The 26,028-nt window shown below is 42.3% G+C and overlaps 1 protein-coding gene across 4 annotated transcripts in view; it reads right to left on the reverse strand.

Moving 5' to 3' along the window:
• Nucleotides 1–26,028, reverse strand: part of HYDIN (HYDIN axonemal central pair apparatus protein) — a 132,074-nt gene that overhangs the window by 76,923 nt on the left and 29,123 nt on the right. For all 4 annotated transcript variants that reach the window (XM_083514875.1, XM_083514877.1, XM_083514874.1 and 1 more), the window contains 13 exons: nucleotides 24,257–24,375; nucleotides 23,661–23,884; nucleotides 23,127–23,194; nucleotides 20,257–20,492; nucleotides 17,985–18,085; nucleotides 15,642–15,777; nucleotides 15,107–15,271; nucleotides 13,224–13,376; nucleotides 9,631–9,869; nucleotides 7,335–7,575; nucleotides 5,671–5,814; nucleotides 3,256–3,399; nucleotides 2,724–3,037 (listed from right to left, as the gene is read on the reverse strand). In XM_083514875.1, coding sequence (XP_083371001.1) covers nucleotides 2,724–3,037; nucleotides 3,256–3,399; nucleotides 5,671–5,814; nucleotides 7,335–7,575; nucleotides 9,631–9,869; nucleotides 13,224–13,376; nucleotides 15,107–15,271; nucleotides 15,642–15,777; nucleotides 17,985–18,085; nucleotides 20,257–20,492; nucleotides 23,127–23,194; nucleotides 23,661–23,884; nucleotides 24,257–24,375 — 2,284 coding nt within the window. The remainder of the gene's footprint in view (nucleotides 1–2,723; nucleotides 3,038–3,255; nucleotides 3,400–5,670; nucleotides 5,815–7,334; nucleotides 7,576–9,630; nucleotides 9,870–13,223; nucleotides 13,377–15,106; nucleotides 15,272–15,641; nucleotides 15,778–17,984; nucleotides 18,086–20,256; nucleotides 20,493–23,126; nucleotides 23,195–23,660; nucleotides 23,885–24,256; nucleotides 24,376–26,028) is intronic.

A 26,028-nucleotide genomic window follows, 5' to 3' on the forward strand; every position in this document is an offset into this window, starting at 1 on the left:
GAACTATAGCTCCCATTATCACTGGACATTAGCCATGCTTGCTGGGGCTGATAGGACTTGCAGGTCAGCAACAGCTGAAGGGCCAAAGGTTCCCCATAATCAATAAAGATACAACACTGGCAAAGACTCCCTAGTGCAACTAGGAAGCTAGCAAGTGAGAATCATACACAGGTTTGAGGAGCCAGGAGAGCAGACAAGCCCAGTGTGTGCTGGGAAAACAAAATATTCCTGCTTTCCCTGAAGGAAAGTCCTCCGGTTCCCCTGAAACAAATTTGTAAAAAATGTGCATTTACTATGTAGGAAACTAGCAAGATGGCTTATATGGAAAAGTCCTTGGGATCCTGTAGATCACCTGATGTTGCAAGGACCACCTGGAGCCACCACAGAACAATATCATGGTTCATCCTCTTCCCTTCCCATAGCTGATTTAAGGGATGCTGTCAACCTCAAGTAAAACAGAAGTTTGCTGAAATGGAAACTAGAGCATGGCTCCAACAGCATGCCCTCACAAACTTCCTCACCACATCTTTTCTGCCTGGGGTACTTGGGTTGCTCCTTTATCCCACAGAGTCTTTGGCCAAGCCTTGGAGTTAAATGCAGCTTCTAAGCCCCACTGCCCTCCAACCATCCTCCTCCTGCCACTAGGGTCCCACATCTGCATTTGTTTGCTTGCTGAAACACTGAAGATGAGGAAGGAATGTCTCTATGAGCAGCCACGGTAAAAATGTGGCCTGGGACTCTCTAGTGACAAAACCACCAGCCTCAGACCCAGAAATGCTTTGGGTTGGGGTTGCATTTACAGTACTTCAAATCTATCTATCTATCTATCTATCTATCTATCTATCTATCTATCTATCTATCTATCTTGCTTTCTCATCCTTCAGACACTACTGTTTCCCAAACAGCTACAAACTGCATTGAAGGGATGACAGCACTCAGTGTCTGACAGAAAACACTTGGCACAGACCAGGATCAGACTCCTTAATGAGCTCACAAGGAGGAGTGCCTCTCAGTGGCTCCCCCCACCCACCCTCCGCCAGCCAAAAAGGCCTTTCCACTGGGTTGGCTTATGTTTTCCTCGGGAAATTGTTTATTGATGTTATTCAGAATGGCAGACCATCAATGCAGTTGTTATGTTTACTGGACTTCCTGGGGCACTGTGGAAAATCCGTTTGCTGCTGTAATTAAAATATCTGCACGAAGGCCAAGTTTGAGAAAGCAGCAGCACTGCTGGTTCATATATTTGCAAGGAAGAAGGTTTGCAGGCAACTTGACAAAAGCTGTTCCTGTTTGCAATCATTTCTACCATTTGCACTCTCTCTCTCCTTCTCCTACTTTCAGAAGAAAAATTAAACCAAAGTTCAGTCATTCTGGGGCATTTAAGGCAGAGGGGAGGCACTGGCAGCGCAGTATAAGCTGCTTATCAAATAGGCAAGAAAAGCGTAGCACCACTGGCCAGATCCTTTTCTCCCCCAATCTCTGCAGACCAACTTTGACACCCAGCTGTCATTCATCTGCCGTAATAATGATGCTTGATGATGGACAAGTGGATTATCCACAGGGGTAAAGAGAGATAACAAAAACAACCAGGCTTCAGCTCCCCACCCATCAGTTAGTGGGAGGTGAATTGAAGCCTGCCTTTTGTAGGGATCTACTGCACAAATGTGTTTCCCACGGGGAACTCACTCATGCAACTGAACCAAGCAGAATTGAACTGCTCACTGATGAACTTACATCAGTCACTCATTGGGTGACATCACCCAGTTCATAGGTGTATGTGATTTTGGAAAAAACGGCCATGAGAACCAAACTGGAACCTCTAGCAGGCCAAGACTGAAAGAAAAGCTACATCCTCAGCACGAGGCAGTGTGGAAGGGGGAAGCCGAGGGCTTCCTCTCAGTTGGGTGATTTCTGGCTTTGAAGATGGCGGAGTAGCACGCTCCCTGTGTGAGAACATTTTATTGAACTATATACCTGCAGTATGGAAATAATCAACGGGATAACAGCAATAGATTTTCCATGCCCTAATGGTGGCCAAGAGATTGATATTGAGAAATTGGAAAAATAAGGAAATGATACCGTTAAATCAATGGACTGACAATATGACATCACTGGCAATTTATGAACGGACTGCTTACAGGCAGGCGCAGACTATGGCTATGATATGATTAACATTTGGAATGAGTTTATACAAAATGCAGTAGGCTATTAACATTTACATAAGCACTAGGACAATAACACTATACCAATTTATACAAGAATGTATGGGAATATTGTATATTGTTTTTTTGGGGGGGTTCACATTTTCACTTTTATATGTATCTTTGTTATTATTGTTTTTCTCCCTCTCACCTTTCCTTCTTTTTTCTGTATCACTTTATTTCTTTTAACTGAAATCACCTTAATAAAATATAAATATCAGGGGGGAAAGTTGGGTGGCTGGCGCATCATCCAAATCAGAGTCATCCACAGGCTGACATTGGGAACCAAAATGTTGGTTTCAAGAGATTATAAACAACGTAAATAGCATATAATTAATACATTTTGATCCAGCCTTTACTTCATCGTGGGTCTCAAGGTGGTATCCATTAAGTTCCCAAGTATCTCCCATTGAGACCCAGACCTGCTTAACCACTTAGTAGGGTGACTGTGTCATGTACCCATAGACAATGTCTTGGGACATCAGACAAAATCCCAAAGGGAGGACTTATGATTGCTCTTACCTGATCAGGGTCTCATGATCCTGTGTCATGAAGGACCAGCGGTATTTTACAAGAAGGGGACTGCAGTTGGTCATATTGATCTCATGGACAACTTCTGTGTCATTCAAGATACAGCCAAAATTCAAATCCATCGTCTCAAAGTGTAGGTTAGGGAAACGCACTTCTCCCCGTAGGTTGATGTGGTCTACATGGGGATGCTCTAGGTAACGGAATGTCAAGACTTCTTCTGCCACTCGGTTGTACAAGTCATCTCTATAGAGAGGGTCAAACCTGATACAGAGGTCATGCATCTCCCCAACGTCCATAGTTAAGGCCTAAATCAGGAAAGAAATAAGTTTATTTTAAATAAATAAATAACTGATTGGTATCTGCCTACCACTGTAGTTCTTTGAAAATGACTTCTGCATTTTCAGTCACTGGAGACTGTTTGCAGTGCTGTCTAGGACTGGCCAGGTCACAACCAGCAGCCTGAACTGTACCCTGCAAAGGGCCTCTTACTTAGAGGCCTGAGGTGAAAAGAGACTCCTCATACCTGACAAGGTACTGGCAGCATTTCATGATCAGTATCACAGAGGGAAAAAGGTTCTTGCAAAGAGAGGAGGACATTGATTGGCAAAGACGAAACGTTCTTCAAAGTCAGTGGTTCGTACTGGGGATTCAGGCTATCATTGGGGTCCTGGCAGGGGAAAACAAAAACATTTGAGATGTATTAAAGAACAGAAAAAATATATGGTATATCCTGGTGTACATCGCAGCACCAAGTGATCAACCAGAGGATCACTTTCCATCCCATCCTATCAAGCCCTTCCATATTCCATGATGAGAAATGACCTCCTCACAGGGATAGCATAACGTTTTTAATAGCCAGCTACTTGGTACTAATTGCTACTTGGTACTAGAGGATACCGATTGTTCCCATTCATTGGGGGGGGTGGGGTAGAAACTGATGTGATTCCATTCCCTTTTATTTATTTATATATTCATTCATTCCATGAAATTTATACGCTGCTTGATTGCAAAAAACCAAAACCCTCCAGGCGATTTACAAATACAGTGGTACCTCAGGTTAAGTACTTTATTTGTTCCAGAGGTCCATTCTTAACCTGAAACTGTTCTTAACCTGAAGCACCACTTTAGCTAATGGGGCCTCCTGCTGCCGCCGCAAAGCCAGAGCACGATTTCTGTTCTCATCCTGAAGCAAAGTTCTTAACCCAAGGTACTATTTCTGAGTCTGTAACCTGAAGCGTATGTAACCTGAAGTGTATGTAACCCGAGGTACCACTGTAGACATATCAATAAAATTATCAATAAAAAAAGTTAAAATAACAATAGATTAAAAACATATTAAAACTCACATCAGTTTTCTAAACATCTGGGTGGGCTTGTCTAAACCAAAATGTTTTTAGCAGGCGCTGGAAAGAGTACAATGAAGATGCCTGCCTGATATCGATAGGCAAGAATTTCCAAAGTTGAGGTAATAATAATTTTTTTATTATTTTTTTATTTATACCCCGCCCAGCTGACTGGGTTGTCCCAGCCACTCTGGGCAGCTTCCAACATATATAATTTTTTTTAAAAAAATTACACATTAAAAAGCTTCCCTATATAGGGCTGCCTTCAGATGTCTTCTGAAGGTTATATAGTTACTCATGTCCTTGATATCTGATGGGAGGGCGTTCCACAGGCTAGGTGCCATTACTGAGAAGGTACCATCACACTAAAAGATTGAGTTCTTACAAATGCAGAATGGGCACCTGTAACTGTGCCAGTTCCATTGATCAAAGCAGTCAAGAGAACCATGTGCTAATTTTCAAAAGTTATATCTTCCACATTTCTAAAGCACCGTCAAAAACTCCTATTTTTTCATATAATAATGTCTCTCGGAGGATCTGAATCACACAAGACAGGTATTAGCAATTTAAGTCACAGGACTATCAAGTCCACAATACTGTCATATACTGCCCCTTCCACAAAACTCCTCAGATGAAAATTGACCCTTTAAGTTTGTTTTGAAAATCTTACAGCTTTGATTTTATATTCATATTCACTTGAAGAATTTTTAAAGGGTTTTTTAATGCTGTAAGCTTAAATCTATTGCTGCTGATGCAGTTTCCACAATTCCTTCTAATTCCTTTGACATTACATTTGCCTTATTTCTGAGATGAACCATCAGTTCCTTCCACGTTTCTGTAATAATTTCTTTAATTTAATGAGGATACCTTGAGCTGCAAATTCCTCTCAGCACTGCATTTGTATCTTTTTCTACCATGGCTTCGGCAATCTTAATTGGGCCAAGCGCCATGCTGTCTCTCTGTTGGCTCATTGCCCTGGCTTCTCTGCAATGTTCTTGTGGCTTGAGAAAGTTTGTTAAACTGCCTTGTTTCGATTTCAGCATATTTATTGACATTCCCCCTTCTGAGTGGGGGTAAAAGCTTTCCAATTTTCTGAATTGATCAGCTGCTTTGAAGAGAAATTATATACCCAAGGGCAGGAGCTCCAGGTTACTCAGACATCTTGATTGGTGGCTGATCATGGCCCTTTCTGTTCCTTCTTAGTAAATAATTTCTGTTATGAAGCCACATTTCAGCCCTGAGTTGGAGGAAGCTAAACAAGTTGCAAAATGACCTTTTGGCAAGCATGTTTTTGCAGGCGTGAAGGAAGGGCCTCTTTGAGCCTAGGAGTTGGGCTGATCTCTTTGGCAATCATGGTTTTGATGTGTTATGAGGTTGCCCATCTCTGCCTGCACAAAACTTCTGGCAAAATGGAGGTGGCTGTCATTTTAGCTCCTGAACATCTGAGCCTCTTTTAAACTGAAATGTGATTGAGCGTGTGTTTGCAGTTTCTGATCACAGCCCCACCCCCCTTTCCACGACCCACTCCATCCTCCATTCATTCCACTAGCCCTTTGTAATATGCCAGTAAGCAGCCTGATGGCCAAAGCACTAACCTTCTCCACTTGGAATGTGATTTCTTTGGGGAAAATGTGTAGAATGGGGGCAATGAATTCACATATGACATCAACCTTCATGATAAGCTCCTTCCCAGATTGCTTCCCTATGATGGCATGACAGAGCAGCCTTTCCTTTACGACCTGTACATGGAAAAAAGAGAACAGTTTTTTTGCCAGAATAAAAGTGGTTGGGCCACTATGCCTGTGGTGCTTTCAGTGGACCCCTGGCCATGGGGCTCCCCGAAAACTATGCCTTGGCTACCATTTGGTTCCAAGCAAAAGAAGCATGAATTGGAAAATATATAATTCTCTTTTGTAGAAGTTTGATTCCTGACAATTCCATATATCCTGAATTCTGCACCAGTTGGTGCCTAAGGACTGACCTTTAAAAGCAAATCATGGAAAGGTGATGATCATACCATCTTTCCACAAAAAGGTTGTATTGGTATCCAGTTGCAACATAACATTTCCCACAGAATTATTTTTTTAAAAAAACACAACATTCTATATAGTAATAAATTAAATGGCTGTGAGAATCAAGGACATACCGTAATCAGCCATTTGTGTAAATGGTAGAGATGTACAAGCATGTCTCAATCTGTTCCAACATTCATCCACAATTTCATCTGATATTTTCTGTTCCACTGTGATTAGTTTATTGTGCACAAGTCTCACTACTGTTTCAATGTAACTTTTTACATATATTGCACAATAGATATGCATCTCTCAGCCATCAACAGATATTTACAATTCAGCTGTGTTCCCTTTGAAAATTAATCAATTTCCAGAGGTGTAACTGTCAAACTTTTGCTTCAGAAAACCCAATAAAGAGTCCTGTGGCACTGTAAAGACAAAGCTAATGGCCAATCATTCTTCTTCTTTCTTCTTTGGCGATCACTCGTAGCCAAATAAGATTGTCTTTCATAAACACGGTTTTAACAATGAGTCCGTAAGTGACTGTGGAGGCCAATTCTGGATCCACTACAAACCTAGCCATGTCAAAAGTAAGTCTCATTGAATTCAGTATGGCTTACTTCCATGTAAATGGATTAGGATTGCAGCCTTGCTGTGTTGATTTTAAAATTCAGTACTGTATAACCTTAATCCTGTCTCACTTTTCTCCTGCAGGCATTAGGGAAGGCATCAATACCCAGTTGATATTTTGCTCTTTGTGCCCTGGATTATATTAATTCCTGTGGGCATATCAGACATTTCACTCTAATGCCACTTACATTAGTCCTTTTTGTAATGTATCATTTTATTTCATTAATATGTATTTTATACAGAAAATGATCTCTTGCTGTGATTTTACTCACACACACGTGTAGGATGTAGGTTGAACATGGGTCAAGGTGGCCCTCAGCCTGAAAAAGGTTCGTCTCTCCTGGATTAAGCACTCTTGACAAAATAACTGAATATTGAGCTTTGATCAGGCCTTGTAGAACTCTTATTACATCAGTTATAAAAACCCATATATGATTTTTTGAGACTGACTATATGGTAGCTACAGTAACCCTTGGCAACAAGTAGTTGAAATGCAGCTGATGCTACTATGGCAACTTGTGACATAGCAGCAATCCCTGAAAGAAGTTGGTTCATTTCCAAAAATAAGTAACTGAGAGCCCAAAATGCCCCCAACAAAAAGGTGAAAGTCTCTCTACCTTGGGAACATCAGAACAGCCTTCCAGCATCATGTCCATGCTTTTTCCTGGGGTCAGCTCCATCCTCAGTGGTTGAAGCTTAAAGAGCGGAAGTTCAGAGGACTTCTTCTTTGTGTTAGCATTGATGGGAGGGAGGGTGTTGCGCTGGCGGAATGGGGGGAAGCCTTCTGTCATCCAGTAGAGCTGATGCGTGCGGCGCCCGCGGTTAGTGATCTTGAAGCGATAGCAGCAGGAATCCAAGCTAGGAAAGGAGGGGCAGAGAGGGGCTAAAATCTCAGGGCAGCAAATAAGAATGGTCTTTTCTATATTTGGTGGAACATTTATTTAAGGGATTTAGATGCAACCCTTCAATATCAATATTTCCAGGGCAGCTGACAAGTTGAAGCAGACCATTTAAAACACCACACAAAACAAGGTTAAAAACTAGTGGTGTGCACTGCTCTCAAGATTTGACTTGCACCTGTACCTTTGGAAAGCATCCCAGTTTGTTTGAGAGTTGCTCTGTTTTTCCAAGGACCAAACTAGTAAGATCTGTTGAAAAGAAAGCTTCTCTATAATGGGGACTCTAAAAACAGCTAAAAATTATTTTTCTTTTCATTGAAGTGAAATTAAATTTGTTGGCATAGGGGTCCCTCCAGAGTAGATTACACCTATTACAGGTCGTATACTGATACATCCAGAAAGTTTTTGTTTTTAAAAGAAAAACTATTGTTTTCTGCCAGAACTGGAAGCCATTTGCAGCTAAGGGGAAGAAGCCTGCCAAATGTCAGAATAATAGGTAACATGTTTTCCTGTCAGAGAAGACTTTACCATTTTTTGAGTAGCTATGATAGCAATCATAGTGGGGCAAAGGGTGAGGGTCCCAGGAAAGACAGAGGTATGTGAACTGTTACCCCAAGGATCACTGGTGAGGATAGGTTTGTGATTTCCAGCAGGATTTTTTGGGGATACAACCTCATTTCTCTGAGAGAGAATTCTATCTCCATTGACTACCATGGGGGAAGGGGGTGATTGTGGAAACAACAGTATAGATGCATGTGAAAAATAACACCTTAAAATATTTACTTCAACATCCCTCTCACAGATCAGTGTTTAATCCCAGGCATCAGAGAGTAAGAGGCTGGGATTAGAAGATAGACCTGTCTGTCAAAATGAAAAAATCCCCCATCCCTCCACCCCTGCTTCCCACTTCAATGGCGGGCATTTCCCTAATTAGCTTGATTTTGCTTTTTATAAAATGAATCCATCACTCTAAGGGCACCCATGTCCATAGAGCAACTTGTGATAATAGGACGTCCCTAACCCAGCTCAATCCTGCTCATGTGAAAACCTCACCCAAATCACTCCTATTTGCCTCATAAAATAATTCAGAAAGCAACCCTCATAGAAACAAGAGGGAGAGAGCAGATAAAGCAGCATAATAATAAGACAGAGATGTCCTCAAGGATGAAAAGGCAGCAAGGTTTCCAGGCACGCCTCCTTGAGAAGAGAATCCTACAGTGGTTTACCACCAGTGATAAAGCCTTTCCTCTGTCACCACCCATATTACTTGACAGGGTAAAGGGACCTGCAGAATTACATCTAAAGTTTATCTCAGGGTATAGTGAGGTTCATGTTGCTGGAGGCAGTGCTCCACATAGCAAGCCATGAAGGACTTCAAAGGTAAGCATCAGTATTTTGAATTGTGCACGGAAATGGGTCCAAGAGTTGTTAAGTACTGGTGAATATTTTCCCACCACCTGGTCCAAGTTGAAAGCCTAGCAGTAATATTTGGAACTACTTGCAGTTTCCAAATAGTCTCCAAAAGCACCCCAACACACAGTGCACTGCAGTGACATAATATAGGGCTGAGTACAAAGCCCAAGGGAGCAGGTCATGCCAACTCCTAAGATTGTAAGTGCTTCTAGATCAACCTGGTCATCATGCCATGTTTACCTCAATGGCAGCTACAAAATGTGAGATTAGTCATTATTTCAAGTATATCTACAGATGTGAAGAGTTGTGCATACATTTTAGAGATGTTACCACCCATGCACTTTCCACAGTCAGTCATTTACAATGCATACAGTGTAAGTGGGCACAGGACTGCCCAAGAAGGAGTTATTTTTGCTTTCACAAAGTGGAATTTGCTCTATGGTACTGAAGTATACATTGCCTTTACTTATAGGTTGCCAAGGCATCATGCCAAGAGCTCAAGGTTTCCATTTGCTTGTACTGCCCTATGAGAATTAAACGACTCATATCCTTTCATCCAAAAACAGAATACTATTTCCCACAAGCCACAAAGCCAGCCTACCTGAAGTGGGGTCCCAGGTCAATGGCTGGAGCAAAGGGTTTGTCTGTGACAATGGTGGTACCAATGCCAGTGGCCTGGATTGGGATGATGTAAGAATTGCTGTTCTCTATGCTCAGGTTAACTTTGTCCTGGAACAGCACGGTGTCATCCAGGTTAGCTATTAGCATTAGCGATATCTCATTCTCTGGAGGGACAATTCCTTTATTAGGCTCAATTCTCCACAGGGAATTACTTCGGGCCTGAAACACAATCCAAAAGACAGTCTTAGCATCTATGTCTCACATGGCAAGGCATAAACTTATTTTTAAAAAGAAAGAAAGAAAGAAAGAAAGGAAGGAAGGAAGGAAGGAAGGAAGGAAGGAAGGAAGGAAGGAAGGAAGGAAGGAAGGAAGGAAGGAGCCACTCAGATATACAGTAGTACTTAAAGCAGGAAACATTTTTCAAGAAATTGCACAGATCAGAAGCCACCCAAAAGCATGTGCCCATGGCTGCAAACTAGTGAGCTCACTTAGCAGAATTTGTGTTCTGTAGAGCAACGCATAGACTGTGAAACCAAACAAATATTAAGCTATCTGTTAAAATAATTAAATGAGGATCACAACAGCACAAGCTTGGCACACATTTTAGAGACCTGGGGTGCTTTTCAAAAACTAGGAGGCTGTTAGAAGAGCTGAATTGTTATTGCATCAAGTAGAATTACTCTTGATTCTCAGAACTTCAGACCATCAGAGCAAAGCCTCCCATTCTGTAGGACAGGCAGGAAGGTAGAAAAATGTTACAACGGGAAACAGAAAAATCACACAGGAAGCAGATTATTCAGATTTTTTTTTATCAGTGTTTCTATTTATTGGTCACTTTCCTGCAAAACATAAATCACAATCAATAAAATAAAAGTCAACTATAAAAATCATTCTACATCTCATAAACAGCAGCAAAATTCTAGATGCAAAATCTTTGTATCTGCCCATCAACAGCTTGGAAGGAAGGCATTCCAATAAATGGAAACCTTCACCTGACACCAAGAGGGAGCCCACCAGAGCCCAGGAATTATTGTAGGTGGACACCACAGGTGGCCTTGCTCTTTCCTCACCCAGGCATGCAAAATGGGCCTTTTCTCTCCTTGTGAGCAGATCTCAAGGGATGGGGAAGAAATATGCAGGAAAGTGTTTCCGCAAGCACAGCAGAGCCAAGCCATTTACAGGGCTTGAAAGGCAAATGCTAGAACTTTTAGTTCAGAAACCATGTAGCTGAACTACAGTAGCGGACACATGCTCTACATCTTGCTCTCACCAGCTGGGCAGGAACATTCTGCACTAGCTGCAGTTTCCATCTGCAGACGCAGCGTCAAAGAGAGCCCCACATGCTCGTTGCTGCAAAAGCCCCTATAAGCCATTCAGGAAGACTGAAGCATGGCGTGACTCCCCCAACCTTGAGGCAGCTCAGGTGGGGAACTGCTTACATAGACCGTGGAGGCACCAGTGAGGCCCTGGCACTCAGTCAGGCCCTGATCCACATGCAGAAGTCATAATAATAATAATAATAATAATAATAATAATAATAATAATAATAATTTATTACTTATACCCCACCCATCTGGCTGGGTTTCCTCAGCCACTCTGGATGGCTTCCAAGAAAATATTAAAATACAATAGTCTATTAAACTTTAAAAGCTTATTTTTGTTTAATGTTCAATAGTCTAATGTTTAATTAAACATTAAAAGCTACAAATCTCTACAGTGCTCACCAGGTTCCCTCCTATTCACAAAATCTGTGGCGGACCCCTTTCATTATGAGCAGAAAGTTGCCACGGGCAGAACAAAACAACGGTGTGTGGATCTCAAACCTCCTCCTTGGAAGGCCTGGAAGCAGAGTCCTTCCCAATTCTGTGCCATGTTGTTGTTGTTATTATTATTATTATTATTATTATTATTATTATTATTATTATTATTATTAAAATTTGCCTGCCACCCTTCATCCAAAGATCACAGGGCAGTTCACAACATAAAAATACAAAATAGGAACACAAAATACATAAAAAACAAAAACCAATAACCCCCCCTCCCACAAACACATTTAAAAGGACATTGAATGTGAATCAGCCGAAGAGAAAAATTTTCACATGGTGACTTAAAGTATGTAATGAAGGTGCCAGGTGAGCCTCCAAGGGAAGAGCATTCCACAAACAGAGAGCTACTAAAGAAAAGTCCCATTCTCGTCTTGCCACTTTGCTCCAGTTGCTTCCCACCAGGGAAGGGCAGCCTGCCTCTGCCCACTGATGCACTAAACCATTCTTACTCTTGGGTTGATGGCTTCACTGGGTTTTGAAGCAGCATCCCAACCTGCTCTCTGTAGTTAGGTCAAACAAGTCTGTGTCCATATTCTTCAGATAACTGCAGGACCATCCCAACTCTGCCAGATACAGTTTACATTTCCCAACCAGTTCATATACACGGTTCTAGACCTATACAGTTCACACTGGCAGTATCAGATAATAAAACACCTGGCTATCAAGTCCACCATCTTTGTGAAAATATAAAACCCAATTCAAAAGTGGGCTGGTCTTCTGTGACCGCTTCACTGGCTGCACAACTGCTCTTCTGGTTAAATGTTGACAGTAATTAATAGAGAGGGAATGATCACTTCTGAAATTGCTCAGCAGTGCACTTGGCAGAGGCTGCCACACAGCTGTTAAGAGCACAGCTGGAGATGCCTCTCTCACTCCAAACAACACCCTCCCCTGACACCAATTCTTATGCTTGTGAAATTCGACAGGATTCAAGTGACTCCCTGCCCAGATGGCTAACACCCCCAGTGACAGATCTTAGGAAGAAGGGCAGAGGATTAGGGAAGAGGTTGGTTTTTATTTCAGCCTTCTCAACATCCTTGGCTAAAGAAACATATTTTGGAAGAGTGATAAAATTGCACTTCACACACATGACCTCTGTAATCCTTAAAACCACCTGGTTAAGGCAACTGTAATTATTATCCCCAAATTACAGTTAGGAGACTGACGACATTGTCTTGTTTAAGCTGAGGCTAAGATTTGCACCAAGAACTTCCAGCTCATAGCTTATCCTTTTAGTACAGTATGTATTTGTCAGGTGCAAAATTCTCTGTGCAAAACACTCTGTAGTTGGTTCCTTCCTTCTTCACCACTTACTTAACTCATTTTTTTTCTGAAGGAAAGTGAGAAGGGACCTATCCAGGCTTCCCAGCTTTACATCCAACATCCTTATCCCCTGGGCCACTTGCAGATTCTCAGCAGAAAGGCTTGTAGAGAATGCCTTGCCTCTGCTTACCATGGGATGTAAATCACACCAGCACAGCTCAGTGACGATCACTACTATAAGGAAGAAAGAGGAAATGGCAAGAAGCTACGGTTGGGAGACAATGGGAGCATCAAGTTATGTCAGTGAAGGTCTCATGCATTTGGAGGCCACCCAAAAAGACATGAGTGCAACCACATCCAATGACCTTTCAGCTCAAGATAGTTTAATGAGACGCCTTCACATAAAACCAGACCGCAGGCTATTATAGATACAATTCCTTTCCGTTCACAGTTTTCATTAGAAACCATGCCACACTCTGCTTACCATCTGTGCCTCAAATGGTGCAGGAATAACAGATTGATTGGAAAGATAGAGCACCCGAGAAACATCCTTTAAAACCTGGATGGGGCCGAAGTCTAGTTTAGCAGGATGCACATAAACGACAGGGCCTTCTCCAAAGGACACAAGTTGGATCGTCTGTCACAGAGAATAACAGGAAACAGGAAATAAAGATGAAAAGTCAGCATCAGACTCTGGCTGTTGAAAGGGAGCTGGGACTGTACTAAGGCCTTGGGTAGCCAATGTGGTGCCCTTCAGAAATGGTTGGGCTCAATCCCCCATCATCCCTGGCCATGAGACATGCTGGCTGGGGATGATGAACTCCCAACAACATCTGGAAGGCATCTCATTGTCTGCCTCTATTCAATGAGATCTTCAGGCTGACAAGATTTGGCTCAGTCGGAGATCCCCACCTAAGCTGAGTACAGACCTGGGCCCTACATTTTCAACCCTGAGGCCTCAGTTCAAAATAAATACTGCTGCTGGACTCCACTTGGGAGTCTGACTGCTCTTGCCTTTCACGTGCTCACCAATATAATATAGGCAGACAGTCCTTTTGCACATTAAAAGCCCACCTGACATGAATAAAAAGGATTGATTTTGTAGACTCCAAAATGCATTTGCTCAGGACTTTGTTTGCTAGCTGTTTGATAAGAAGAAGGTAGTTTGCTATCAGTCTCAGTGATCTTGTTAACTGGTCCACAGTGACAATAAAAGGCCAATTCTGCCAAAGGCAAGCCCTACTTGGGACTGGTTTATCCTCTAATCTTGACCTATCCCAGTGCCAAGCAGCCTGCCCCAAAGTGTGATCTGCTAGTGTTTTAATGTATTTTTAGTATTTTGTTTGAAGCCACCCAGAGTGGCTGGGGAAACCCAGCCAGATGGGCCAATTATTATTATTAATTATTGTTGTTATTATTATTATTAAATAAATAATAATAATAACAACTATTATTACTAGCAGTGAAATGACAAAGCCCAGAGCATGAACAGAACATGCAACAAAGAAGGGAGTTTATGAAAAACAGGAGGAAGATTTTGCATGCACCAGCCAGATGTGATACAGAAGGATACTGCAGTTCAATAATCTCTATTTAAAAGGCACTCATAAAAATGAAACAAATTAGTAAGCTGAAAAGACTCCATAATGGTAGCAAGAACTGTATACCCTACTTTGTCATAAATTTGTCTCTGCTCATCATGTTTTTCCATTATATCATAATGCTGAACTCTGTCCTGCTCCAACAAACATTTCTTTTGTGCTTAACTCACATTTCAGGTCTGGAGGAAAAATACTTTCCCATTCATGTTTCCATTTAGAATAGGAGAAAGCAGGGGCGGGGGCATGCAGTCACTTCTTTTTAACTTAAAGAGCCAGACTTTCAGTCTCTTCCTCATTCCTGATGGGGATGGACATTTGCTGCCAAGGGCTATAGGCACATGACTGCCCCTCAAAGGCCTTCCTTTCTGAATCTGGTAAGGTGTGGATGTCCTAGACCTAGAGAATTTGGCATCTCTCTCAAATATATTGTTTAGATTTCTGGCTAGGAAGAGCATAAATAAATGGCTTGGCTGGCTTTGATGAACTGTGGCTTTTAACAGTGCAAAATCACCTGGGGCAACTGTTGCTTCTCAATTTCATGTTCAAAAATAGCGTAAGAATTGTGGATTGTGGCCAGAAATCCTCATTTCTGCAATATACAAATATCCCAGAGACATACTAGTTCTGAGCACGCACACATTACAAAGAAGTGGACTTGTTACCATATACAACCCATTTCCCTGATCATTTTTCGAGTGCAAAGGGGTGGGAGTGGGCAGGGGAGAAGACCTCCTTCTCACCCAGGTCCCTCATTTAGTTCACTCACCAGTGGGAAGACTTCATTCCCAAAGACAGCAATGAAGGCTACTGCCTCCTGCTGCCCTTTCTCCTGGACTTCCAAGGCCAAGGGGATCTCAACAGTGGAATGCGGCTGAATGATACCACAAGGCAGAGGACTGGAATGCAAGATGGTGAGGGACTTCTCATATTCCTGGATGGAGATAAAAGCATCACACCAAACCTTCAGAGAGAGACACCTGCTTCATACTTTTCACTTCCTAAGCTGTCAACGTCTTCTCAGTGAAGAAACCTATTTATTTCATCTGTTTGGACATCTTTTTTGTTTTTTAAAGATCTTGATGACAAAACACTCAGTTTCAGACCATTGGTGTCACGTCAGGGCTCTTCATGATTTTGGGTAGCTTAAGAGCTCCAACAAAGAAGATTCAAATATTCTAAAATCAAATAAAATCATCTGAGAAAACTGTGATAACTGGACTTAAACATTTCCTCTCTGCTCCTAGCTTTATCTGAAGGCTTCCTCGGGGACTTTAAAATACAATAGAAACAACTGAACTAACCTGGGGAAGAACACCATAGCACCCTGGAAGATCACTTTCATTAACAAGTTTCACCATCTGCTGGTATGGGAACTTCAAGAAACAACGTCCAAAATTCAGGGTGGGATTAGCCACATGCAGTGGTGGTGTGCTGCATCTAGTCAGTTACATGAGCAAATAAACAGAGAGGAAAGCTTGTTTAGATATGAACCATAATGAGGAGGCAGAGAATAACAACTACTTATCTATCATTATAAAGAAGAGGCTCATCATCAGCCATGTGGCCACTAGAATTCAGAAAGGCCAAGTTCCTAGTACACCATCTCAAAGTAGATCTGAAGTGAAGACGATAGACACAGACCCTCACTTGGCAATAAGAGGGATGGAGAGGGATGACTGGCAGAATCTGAGACCAGGGAGAAGAGTCGGTGGAAGAAGATTGGAGAAAATTTAAAACTTATTTACAGAAACACTGTAAAATTTTTGAGTGCTGATGATGTTGAAATGAACTGAAGGGGTTCTAGCAACAAGGTTAAATGTAAGATGGGATTGATATTAGACAAACTAATTGAATATGAATTTGCTGAACCAATTTTAAAAGAGGGATACAAAAAAGGGAGGCGTGAGGAAGTCAGGAAAATAAGTTAACTAAAGATGAGAAGTTAAAAGAGGGAGTTTTGTTTTTCTTGTTTTTCCCCTATGTGTTTCCTTTCCCCCCTCCCTTTCCTTGTTTTTTTGTGTGTTTAAGGTTTGAATTTTTGAATTCTGTGATTTTGTATTTCTTGTTTTTCTATTTTTTTGTTGATAAAATTTAATAAAATATTATTAAAAAAGGGGGGGGATGGAGAGGGACCTTGCCCTGAACAATTTGTTAACAGCCTGGCTTTCCTGGCCTTTTGAGTGTTAAGAGTCTTGCTGCACAGAATGTCAGATATGGCCTGGAAAATGTGGGATAACCAACCTCATATTACCAACATAAGGTAAAAGTAAAGGGACCCCTGACCATTCGGTCCAGTCGTGACTGACTCTGGGGTTGCGGCGCTCATCTCGCTCTATGGGCCGAGGGAGTCGCCGTTTGTCCGCAGACAGCTTCCAGGTCATGTGGCCAGCATGACTAAGCCGCTTCTGGTGAACCAGAGCAGCGCACGGAAACGCTGTTTACCTTCCCCACGGAGTGGTTCTTATTTATCTACTTGTACTTTGAGGTGCTTTCGAACTGCTAGGTTGGCAGGAGCAGGGACCGAGCAACGGGAGCTCACCCCGTCGCGGGGATTCGAACCGCCGACCTTCTGATCAGCAAGTCCTAGGCTCTGTGGTTTAACCCACAGCGCCACCCGTGCATACTTATGTCTAATTAATGCATGAAGGGTTTAATACCATAGAGTAAGCTGTCCTACCATGCTTAGCTATATCCACTCCCCTCACCTTGGGAGGGACTAGGTAATTAAGACTTAGTTTGCCTTCCAGTCTATCTGAGAAGCTCAGCATGTAAAGAGATCTGAGCTGGTTGCTCCAAGCTCAAGCCACATGGCTCCAACAGGCCATTGTTCTGTTCCTATACTAATAATTTAGGAACTTTCACCACTGTAACTAAGTCAGGTTTTACTGCCTGTGCAACTTTTTCTGAATGCTGTATAGAAAAGCATATGAACCTGGCCTTTGGAGAGTTTGTATGTTAACCATTTTTAACTCAACAAAAGTATGGTCTTTTTCTATGCTGGGGGAAGAGGGTACTATTTTGGAACTCATAAGGGCATGTTTTAAAGGTCTAACGGTCTATATGTCCACACTTTACTTTGCTGCAGTCTGAAGATGCATTTGGTTGGTAGCTTATCCTAATATGTGAAGAACTTTGTTTTAAACACTTGGAAGGGGACAGGAGACTCAGATGCAGGGTCCTGGTGACATCATGCAGTACTGTACTGCTGACTTGTCCAAGCTATTGGCCTCGGAGGAGCTGCTCTAGCAGGGATCTTTTTGCCTTTCACTTTTCTGCTGAAAGAAAGCCAGGTTGTTTTCCTCAAGAGCCTGTTGGAATTTTTAGCACTGCCCATTTCTGTACATCCAGGGCTGACTTACCAGAGGCAGTGTGAAAGTGCTTTTTGAAACCAGGACTTAAAGCGCACAGAGGGAAGAGAAAGCAAAGAAATAAAGCAAGACAGAGGTGACAGGTCTTGCATTTTTCAGGTTGCTCTTACTGAAGCAGTCACAAACTCCTTCTTATGTTGCATCTTGCTGTACCCAGATACTCAAACAATGGCAATTATGCTGTTGCAATACCCATCTCATTCAGAATTGGGACAAAGGATGGGGTCAGCACAACATACATGATTCCAGCAAAGACAGCAATCAAAGTAGCAATACCTCGCTGTGATTGGGAGAGCCAGTACATCTTCTCCACTCCCCTTCACATCCACTACTAGTGCTGTTTCATACGTCTTCACAGTGTTGGAACATAAGGTCACCTGCCATGGGAAAAGGAAGAAAGAATTCAGATTGCAGGAAAAAGGGTTCATAACCTTGTGATTGCCCAGCCCAAATCCCAATCCCCCAAAGGCAGGCATGTAAAAAAATATATAAGAAGAGTAGCCCTCGGATGTTGGGGCACAGAGAGATATAAAATAAACCAGAAAAAAGGGGTAAGGATTGCAACAAAATGTTTCTGATGCGACATGCCCTAACAATCTTCAAAGAACTGAGGGCCAGTTCTCACCCAGCACAAACCATGTCTCACCATTGTTTCTCTGATGCCTTCAGCAGCCAAAGGTGAACGATCATCAAAGTGGGAGAAACAATGAAGCCAGCAGTGAATAGAAGAAACTCAGCATTACCTACTGATCATACTGGTGAGCATATAAAATGTATTTGGGTGAATTTTGGTTAGGGGAAGAGGTCTCTGAAAGGCTGATAATAAATAGAATTAAGTGGTCATGCCCAATTTTCTGTCCTGGCCACATCCATTTTACCATGTGGTCTTCAAAGGCTTGGAAATCTCCCCCTCAAATTTTTAGGAGCTGATTTTGCTCAACATATTTTGGGGCCTGTGGGCTCATTTGCAAAACAAAGAAACAGGCATGGGTACCATCATCACCACCACCCACAAACAAGCACACAAGACAACCTATTTTATTGACTACAATGAAATGCTTCTTTCAAGTTTAATTTCAGTGGGGGAAGTGTATCCTGTGGACACTAGGGAAAGTCTCAGCAGCTGCATGTATGTCTATGGGTGCCACACTGGTAACCCCTGATTTGGGGAGACAGGTGCACAGCAGAAATAAGCTGTAAAAGTTTGGTCACCTTAATGTCATCTTTGATACCTACCAGTTTGGTTTTTTAAACAACCCTAACCTCCATGTGAGGGCACATACTTCCCTTGAATGAATGGGGATTAGTCACCCTGTGAGATGTGTGCTCTTAGCTGATGCACTACTTAGAAAGATGAATGTATAGCTTCCTAGCCAACTACCGGTATCTGCATGGAGTGTGAATGGGTGAGAGAACTGTGTCCTCTGATGATCCCATTATATGATGGCTATCCTCTGTGAACTGTCATCTCTGATTGATTGACTCAGGTTGATCCCATCTTCTCCCAACTATATTGTTCTATTAAAAGGGGGCTGTGAGTTCTCAGTGCTGTATAGGTAATAGATATGGAAATGTGAAAATCAGTAAGAGAGACACAACTTCTACCTTTGAGACCTAGAGTGCACTCAATCAACAGACTTATTATTATTCTCCTTCTCCTATCCAGCCCCCTCTGTACTCACAGAGGCAACATGAACTATTTTTCTGCCCTCTTCCTGACCATCATTGGGGACCCAGGAAGCAAGATGTTTACACTGTCATTCCTTGTTCTTATCTTTGTTCATGTTTCTCTCTAAATGTCTGTAAACTCTGATTTCCTCAATAAAACTATTTTACTTCATAATTATAATTCTGTGCCAGGGGTAAATTCATACTCAACCCTACTCACATTGCTACTGGGTCCCATGCTGTTAAGGGTCTTGCACCTCCCCCAATTAAAGCGAGTTCTTTTGAAAGGAGTGTTGGACAGACACATCTTAAATATTGGCAACCTGGTTACTTCAATTGTAAGAAGAGCAAGACAGTGGCAGCTTTATGAGGAAAGATTTTTGTGCTCCTTAAAATGGAGGTCCCAAGTAACCCCAAGCCATGAGGGGTGATGGAGTGATGGGAGAGAAAAAGGAGTTTAACACAAATGGGGGCAAAGATGGCAGGAGAGACATTCTGTAAAGAGCATCATTATGTGGCCTCAAACAGCACGGAGCAGAGTTTGAACGTGCATTATTTTCGCAGGAGGAAAAGACAGAAAGGGCCAAGTCCTGAAGAGAGGAGTTGGCAGCCCTTTGGATATAGGAAAGGAATTCTCTCTCTTTTCATTTGAGGTCACTGGCCAGTTTCTCCAAGCTTTCCCACTGTGAACAGTATGAACATTACTGTAACTTAAATTGACTTTCAAGTGAGTGGTTCTGCAACTCAATAATTGCCTCATAGCTTAGTGAGCCTTTATAATACAATCTATCCTCAGCACAAGTCCTATAATCAATTTGCTGTACTTCAGGAGCCACCTGCTCCTCACTGAGGACAAACAGCAGCATAAGTGGCACTGTACCTGGATGTCCATGAGTCCTTGTGAGCGGATGGTGCCTCGGTTGGGAGTGATGGTAAATTCTTTGGGCTTTGCCCCTCCACTGCGTGCCTTCCTCCACGTTGGCCTTGAGATGTCAGAGGCTTGATGCTCACTCATGACACTTGGCTCCCCAGTGCCATCTCCTGGGACATGAAGGTCAAAGGTCATGGGCACCAAAGAGGTGTTGATGAGGCAGCAGGACAGGGTGTGAGGGAAACCTGCAAGATAATGTTTTCACCCAACAGGAATTGAAAAGGAGCTCCATGAAGGCACTGAAAGTGACCCAAAAGGACACTCATTTGGACTCCTCCACACAGTCAATTTTTTATTTTAGGAAAAGAAAACGGCCCACACAGCAAGCGCACAGGCCCATGTCATATAGCAACAGTCCCTCCTCAATGTGTAGAAACAACTCTTCACCTAGAGGTATAGGTGTTCTGAAGGAATAACCATACATGGTTTGCAAGGAGAGTGGGGTTCCTAAATGACACTCCAAGCCATATGCTAGAAAGGAAGGCAATCCTCCATCCACTTCTCAAGGCTAATTTCCAATCTACACAGTTGTCAATCTAAAAGTAACTCCCAAGCCCATATATGGTAGTGAGTCAAGATCTGCTCAGGAGAAGTTCAATGAAATCCTTAGCAAGGCGTTCTAGAACCTAGAAGCAGCCAGTGATAAGGTCCTCTCTTGAGTTCCTGCCAAATGTGCTTCAGAGGTTGGTGGGACAGAGCAAAAGGCTCCTGAGGGTCTTAAAAGCTGGGCAAACTCAAGTGGGAGAAAAGGAGACATAATTTTTATATGCACTGGGAAACAAAATAAATTGTGTGACTCATTTTATTGCGCTATTCACTTTAGTGTGGTGTTCTGGAAAAGAACCTGCAGTATCTCCAAGATACGTCTGTATTTGCAAATGAGAGCACCCCGCTCGACTTTGGAATGCCCTCCCCACTCAAGGCTTTTTCTTTTAAAATACAGCACATACTTCCACTACAGAAGGAACTCAGAGCAGGTCCTTTATCAAAGATCTTAAGACAAGGGAAGAGGAACTCCACCATGTATTTGGGTCTCAAGCTTTCTAAGGTTTTAAAAGGGCCAGCACTCGGAATCGGGCTCAGAAGCAAAGAAGCAGCCAATGCAGTTCTTTCAAAATTGATTCAATGAACCTACCTGGCTGTACCAGTCAAAATTCTGGGATTTGAGTTCTACACTAATGGAAGCTTCCAAGTCATCTTTAAGTGAAGCCTTATATATAAAGCCATTACAAATGATCCAGACATGAGGTTATCAATGTATTGATCACCATGACCAAGGTATTCCTGTCTGGCTACAACATTCTGAACCAGCTGGAATTTCCAAACACTCTTCAAAGGCAGCTCTCTAGGTAGTCCAGCCAGCAGCCAAGGCATAAAAAAGGACTCGATTGGATTTTTATTTTTAATTTATTCATAAAAAACAAAGAGGTGAGAGCTAAAATGAAATGGTGTTGAGCGCTGGAAGATGTGCAGAAAAAGTAATGAGTTCTCTTGAATAACAGGAATATGGGGCAGGATGGGGCAGGTTATGGTGGATATCAAGCACCAATTACGCCTTCAGCCACACCACTATTGATTTCACATTTAAACGTCAGATTGTCTTTAATGAGGCTGGGACAGAGGAGCCAGGATCAACACTGGAATGGAAATTATCTGAAATAACGAGTTAAGAATATATTGGGGAAGATAAGTTTGCAGCAGGAAGAGGGAAACAAATACAAGCCTACAAGGAGAACACGGGGGTTGAATAGCAACATCAGCAATAGGAACATAACAAGAGGATCAGACCAACAGTCCACCTAGTCCAGCCACAGTGGTCAGGCAGATACCTCTGGAAGTCCATAAGATGGAAAGACAGCTGTCCTTTCCTAATTGATTTGATGGTTTTTAGAGCTGGAACCCCCAAGGTTCAGAGGCAGTCCATTTAGCTATCATATTAAACGGTTTTGAAAGACATTAATTGGTCTTTTTTATTATTCAAAGCCAGTGACCATCATTTGTTCTTGCAATAATGAATTCCATAAGGAAATTATGCATTGCATGAAATGGTACTTTATTTGGTCTTTCCTGAAACTAATCTCAGACAACCCTAATCCTTCCTAAAGATTATCTGTTATATTTGTTTGTTTGTTTGTTTGTTTGTTTGTTTGTTTGTTTGTATTTCCCTAGCTCTTGGTTCTTCACCACCCCCATCTCATTGACTTTTGTTAGGCTCTCTTAGAACAGCTTCCACCTCTTTCTTCAAAACCCACCTTAAAACTCACTTCGCAATCACCATTTCCTGGAGAAGAACCAATGCCTCACCTTGAGCACACTCTCAGCTGCCCTTACCTAGCCCTCCCCACCCTTTTATTTCTACTCCTGCCTTATGCATGCTCTAAGGCTGGTACTCCCTACAGTAGGTGGCCATGCAGGCTAGGGCTGATGGGAGTACTGGTCCAAAACAGCTGGAAGGCCACAAAGGTTGGCGAGGGCTACTCTAAGTCATCTGGGTATGAAGGGACAAATCCATCATGATTTCCATGCACTGCTCTTTGTGAGCACCTGGGTGGTGGCCCTTAGTAGGAAACAGAACACTAGAGTATTAGATGGATGTTAGTCTGATTGAGCAACACATTTATTATGGCCTTAAAGCCAGTCTAGCCTACAAGTAGGATTCACAACTGGCCTTGTTTTTAAAGAAATCTAACTAATAATTATAATTTATTATTATACAACTATAACTATAACTACTACTACTACTACTACAACAACAACAACAACAACAACAACAACAACAACAACAACAAACCACAAATAGTGAAATAGTGCAAACTTACCAAAGGAGACATCCCCAAAATCGAGAGATGGGACATTGAAATGAAATGTTGGCCCAATGACGCAGCCCCTGAAAGGGAAAACAGAGACTCCTTTGTAACAGGACTCAGAGAAAAGTCACCTTTAGTTGAAGTAGTTAGCAGAACTTTTAGGGCCAAAGGCTCCCACCCTGCCTCTGCAACACAGAAGTGTGGTTGTCAGGGGACCAAGGGAGAGAGTTATGCTTGAATTGTTGTGGAATACAGAATCTAACGTTAGATGCATTTGGATATACATGCACATGTGCCCATATGTGCGCACACACTCATCTGTGTCCCAGACTCCAGCTCAAGACAGCAGTAGAGAACTGGGACCTCCACTGTCTGCATAACCTCCTTCTTGATTTATGAATGTGATGGACCTCAGGAAGCGGGTTGTCAGTATAGCTTTGTGTGTCTGTATCTCTACAAAAATATTTTCTTTTTAAACTTCAGTTTTATCTCGAAACTTCCCTAAGGATATGCCTGAAACTCATTGCCATAGTTTCTCCATCTTACCTAATCGCTAAGATCACAGGCTGGGGAGATCCATTGACACTGAATTTGAACTCTTCAAAGAATTGTCCCAGAATAGTACAGCTGAAGGTGACCCGAATGGCCTGGTGGCCTCCTGGCTCAATTATTCCTTCACTGGGCTGAAATGTGAAACAGGCACCCAGGGCCGTGGATGGCCATATCAGGCTGAAGAGGGCATCAATAGCTCCTTTGTTAGAAAGGATGGCCTGCAGCAAGGGAGGGGAGAAGATGAAAACAATCTAATTCTCAAAGAAGCAACTCATTTACATTTCTGTTAAAACTGGTGCTGCTGTCTCCAACTTCCATTCTATTGTTACCGTCATCACAGATGTCTAGATTACATAATCCTTGACTAGGAATGTGGGAGGTTGGCTTCTATGAACCAAAGGTAGATAAGAGTGTTGGACTTTAGACAGGGAGATCTGAGTTCAAAACCTCACTCAGCTATGACTCTGACTGGATGGCCTTGGATACCCTGTTTCTCTTAGCCTAAGTGACCTCAAAGGATAAAACAGTGTGAATGCCCTAAGCTCATGGAAGGAAGGCAGAGCACAGCTCTGATGAAGAACAGGACTCACCTCATAACTGTGGGCTGAGCCAACAAAAATTTTCCCAACATCCAGCTGGTCAAAGTTGAAAAGCAGCTTGGGGGCCATGGCCTCTCCTTTGATGCGCAGAGGGAGCCGGGTCTCTCGCCCTGAGAAGATGAGACTCTACCTTTAGGATATGAACTCAAAAGATACTGAGTGGAAGGAAGCACTAAAGCAAAAAAGTGAAACTGGACTGACAGAAATAGTTGAAATAACAGCTAGGGTCTTGTCTGACCATCAGGACTGTTTTGCACAAGTTGTAATTTCAAAGTTACATCAATTTCTGAAAAAGCATGAAAATGTAATGTTGGGATATTCTAATCAATGCATCAAACTCAAGAGAAATGGTGCAGAGAGGACTAAAACTCAGAAGCAGGTCCATACTTTGAGCACCTGAGTAGACAGATATATAGCCAGAAAGCCAACTCAAGCAAGGCAAGTTCTGACTTACTTGGAGTCCTGGATCCATCATGTTGCCTATACCTTCAGTGTTACTACATACTCTAATGTATGTAGTAACATTAGAGTTGGTTTGAGCCCAACACACTAGGAGGAAGAGCTCTGCTCAAAAGGCAAAGCTCCTGGTTAATAATAACTGAGTCTTTCTGGTGGGCTTTCCAGGGAAGTATCACTCCCCCTGGGCTTTAGATGAAAGTATATATACTTTATAGAAGAAGAAAAAACCCACTGTGTAAGTGGATGGATGCTTTAATTTGTAGTCTGTGTGGCACATCCATTTGTTGAATCCTCTGCTTTAGCCTTTAAAAAGTTCCTGTTCTCTCTCTCTCTCTCTCTCTCATCACTGCATGGGGTTTGCTTGGCAACAACCACACATGGTAATTAGCACAAATGTGTACTAACACACTGCATTTGTGTCTGGCAGCTAAAACGGCTGTCCCTGTTTTGCTTCCAGCCAAGGGAGTTGTTTTAATTCTTTCCTCCTTATAATTCCATATCGTGGGACTGTCACAGATTTACAGGGTTAGGCCTGCAAATGATCCATGGGAAGGGACAGCGGTGATGGCATAGGTATGTCAGGGAGAAGCCAAAGTCCAGAGCAGCAAATAAAAATAAGAGCAGCCAGGGGCAAGAACATAGTCATGGTCATATGGGGTGGTCAGGTTCCGAAAGGCAACAGTCTAGAAGAGTGAGGTGCAGCATGGGAATTTCTAGAGCAGTTACTCCCTCAGGAGGGACAGTTATATAAGCCTGGCAGTCAAGTTCCTATTGGCTCCCAAGATCACTTGGTCCAGCTAGGCAGATCAATAGTTCCTTCTGCCTGACAGCTGTCCTGGCAGCACAGAAGGGCAGATGCCAGGGCCTCGTGTTGCCACATCCCCTGCAAGACAGAAACAAAGTACAAGGCAAGGAACCCTTATTCCTTACATTAGGTCCCTTCATTTCTGCATATCCTTCTGTTCTGATTTTTTTGTTATCCTCTCTAGTTTTCTAGTGACTTCCTGCGTTCCAATTCTCTTCCCCTATTCTGTATCTTTGTACATTTTCTCTCATAGTTTCTTATTTACGGAATACATTACTAGCCCACATTAATTCATTCAATTGAATCTTTTTATTTTTAAATAATAGGATGTTGAGGTTCCTTTATTTCAGCTGGCCTATTTCTAATTACAGTTGGCTTTCATGCACTCAAGTTCTTAGTTTTGTTTCTAATATTTTGTTGTCAAAATAAGGTTGTCAACCTCTATTGTGATGCATGTTCGTATAGCACCTAAAGTTAGTTTAAGCACTTCAAAAATTAT

The sequence above is a fragment of the Podarcis liolepis genome (assembly GCF_965112155.1).
Source record: "Podarcis liolepis genome assembly, chromosome: 7".
Lineage (NCBI taxonomy): Eukaryota > Metazoa > Chordata > Lepidosauria > Squamata > Lacertidae > Podarcis > Podarcis liolepis.